General features: G+C 41.7%; 1 protein-coding gene across 1 annotated transcript; it reads right to left on the bottom strand.

Moving 5' to 3' along the window:
* Positions 1 to 823: 823 nt before the first annotated feature.
* LOC104993678 (putative olfactory receptor 51H1) lies at positions 824 to 1,780 on the bottom strand. Its single transcript, XM_010847037.1, has one exon. It carries the CDS (start codon positions 1,778 to 1,780, stop codon positions 824 to 826), a length of 957 nt encoding a protein of 318 aa, XP_010845339.1.
* Positions 1,781 to 2,653: the final 873 nt, after the last annotated feature.

Below are 2,653 nucleotides of genomic sequence, written 5' to 3'. Positions count from 1 at the left end.
GTAAAAGGCTCTGGTACTGTCTTTTGCTTAGTCGACAGTCTATACGTACTTTTATTGTCTTATATTCAATATTCTTGAACACTTCCTATAGTTGCACAACCCTTAATAGTTTACAAATACTTGTCCTTATATGATTAAATTTAATTCCATAACCACAGTGGTTGTTAAGTGATAACATTTCCAGCTTCATAATGAATAAGTTGCCATTAGTGGTAGGGAAGGGAATATCCAGTGTCACACATGGAAGAGTTAAAGCTCACTCTTCATCTGTTGTTCTCAAGTTATACAATATGGTTGGCCCCTGCTCAATTATATACATTTATATTCTTAATCCTAAAATTTAGCCATCTTTCTAATCCATGTTTTATTTAACAATGCATTATCCCTAGGTGTTCTCTTATTATTTAATGAGTATAGTTCATTTCTCCCCTATTAAGCTAATAGAGGCCATTCCTAACACTTGAGCTAGAATGTTAAATCAACTCAATTATCTTTAATTTAAAAGACATTAAGCTTGTGGCTTATTTCTGCTCAGAAGAGTTATTACAGAATGGAATTAGTAATATTCCCCTTTCATTTGTTATGGGCCAACTCTAACGCAAGGCCACAGGAAAGTACATGGAATGGTTCTTATAAATGCCGCTCTTTATATACTGCACAAAGGATGATTTGGTACAGGAAGAGGAAAGTATGTTCTGAGAGCAGGGAACTATCTCTGCCCAATTCAAATCACACCAAAAACGTGAAAAAATAAAAACTATTTTTTCATAGTCATAATTGAGCCATTACAGAAGATATTTTTCCTCTCTTAAACTGGCAGACCCTAACCCTCTGCAGTGACCTTGGCTGGAACAAATATCTGGATGAGCTTCCTCCGTATCTCCTTGATCTTCATAGTATAGACGATGGGGTTTAGCACAGGGGGTATAAGAAGATAGGCATTAGCCATTAGGGCATGGGTCAGTGGTGAAAGGTGCTTTCCAAAACGGTGAATGACAGACACCCCAATGAGTGGCACGTAGAAGATGAGAACAGCACAAATGTGGGAAACACAGGTGTTGAGCGCCTTCAGCTGGCCCTCCCCTGAGGCAATGGCCATCACTGTTTGAAGTATGAATGCATAGGAGAGGAGGATGGAGAGGGAGTCAGAACCCTTGGTGAAGATAACCGCAATAAGGCCGTAGAGACTGTTGACCCGGGTGCTGGCACAGGCAAGGCTCATGACATCTTGGTGGAGGCAGAAGGAGTGGGAGAGGATATTGGAGTGGTAGAAGGGGAGCCGCTTGATGAGGAAAGGCACCGGGAAGACCACACAGATGGCCCTTGTCAAGATGACTGCCCCTGTTCTGCAGACCACACTATTGGTGAGGATGGTGCCATACCTGAGGGGTTTCCAGATTGCCACAACCCGATCAAAGGCCATGGCCACCAGCACTCCAGATTCAATGGCTGAGAAGGTATGGATGAAGTACATCTGAACAAGGCAGGCATCAAAGGCGATGGACTTGTAGTTAAACCAAAATATGCCTAGCATGGAGGGCATAGTACAAAGGGCAAGTCCTGTGTCTGCCAGTGCCAGCATACACAGAAAGTAATACATGGGCATGTGCAGGGACAGTTCGGACTTGATGGTAGAGATGATGACACCATTGCCAAAGAGGGCAATGACATATATAGCACCCAGTGGGAATGCCATCCAGTAATACTTTAGTTCAAGCCCTGGAATTCCAGTTAAGACAAAGTAGAGGTGTTGGAAGTGAGAGTGGTTATTATCTGTCATGAAGTCAATGTAACACAGGAGGGAAATTTTGAGATCCTGATGTGTGTCTTCCTAAGAATGCAGTGACAAGTATTAACAATATATTAGAATCTGATCTTCCTCAGAGCAGAACCATTTTATTTTAACATGGGTGAGAGAGAGTTTTAATGGAGGGTTGAGTCCCTGAAATTACTCTTCCAAGATATATCCTGTGGAGGAAACTTCTACTGTCCCAATGAAAAAGTTTCACCAAGTCAAATAAGACACATTCAGTTTAAAGCACACTGCATTAGATAAACTTTTTTGCTTTCTCCAGTCCATTTCTCCCTCTTTCTCATCCATATCTTACAAGCTGTTGAGTCAGAGGCTGAGGACACAATAACTAAGACAGAATCAGTATAAAACAAAAATTAGTTGACTGCTGACAAAGGATGTCATTTCCACCCATCACTCTCCTTATGCCCAGTACTGGAACTCTCATGAAGGCAACGGGTCTTGTATGTAAGGCAGGGATGGACATGCCCAGGGCACATGCCTGTGCTTGCATCTGAGCATGACCACCTTCATTTCCCCTGAGCCTGGATGTGGACCATCATTCTCAACCCAGGAACCTCAGACAGCAACTTCTGATCATAGAAAATGAAATGTATTTGTCATCTCTAATCTAATAAAATCTAGACAGGGGAGTAAGTTATATTTAGGAAAGCAACAGCAGCAATTCTTTTTTAAGACTAACTCATTTTGTCCAAAAGGAAGTGAGGCTCCTCTGAAGCCTTTTTTAGAATCAGGATCATCTGGAAATTGTATTACTAAAGGCACAGTGATCATTCACATAATGCCATTTACACTCTCAGAGAGCCAGTATAGAGGTCCTAGTAGAGATCTGGAAGAAAC

Source organism: Bison bison, unplaced genomic scaffold (genome assembly GCF_000754665.1).
Source record: "Bison bison bison isolate TAMUID 2011002044 unplaced genomic scaffold, Bison_UMD1.0 scf7180017849308, whole genome shotgun sequence".
In the NCBI taxonomy this organism is placed as follows: Eukaryota; Metazoa; Chordata; class Mammalia; order Artiodactyla; family Bovidae; genus Bison; species Bison bison.
Note: the sequence above shows the minus strand (reverse complement) of the source record. Positions and strands in the feature narration are given on the sequence as shown.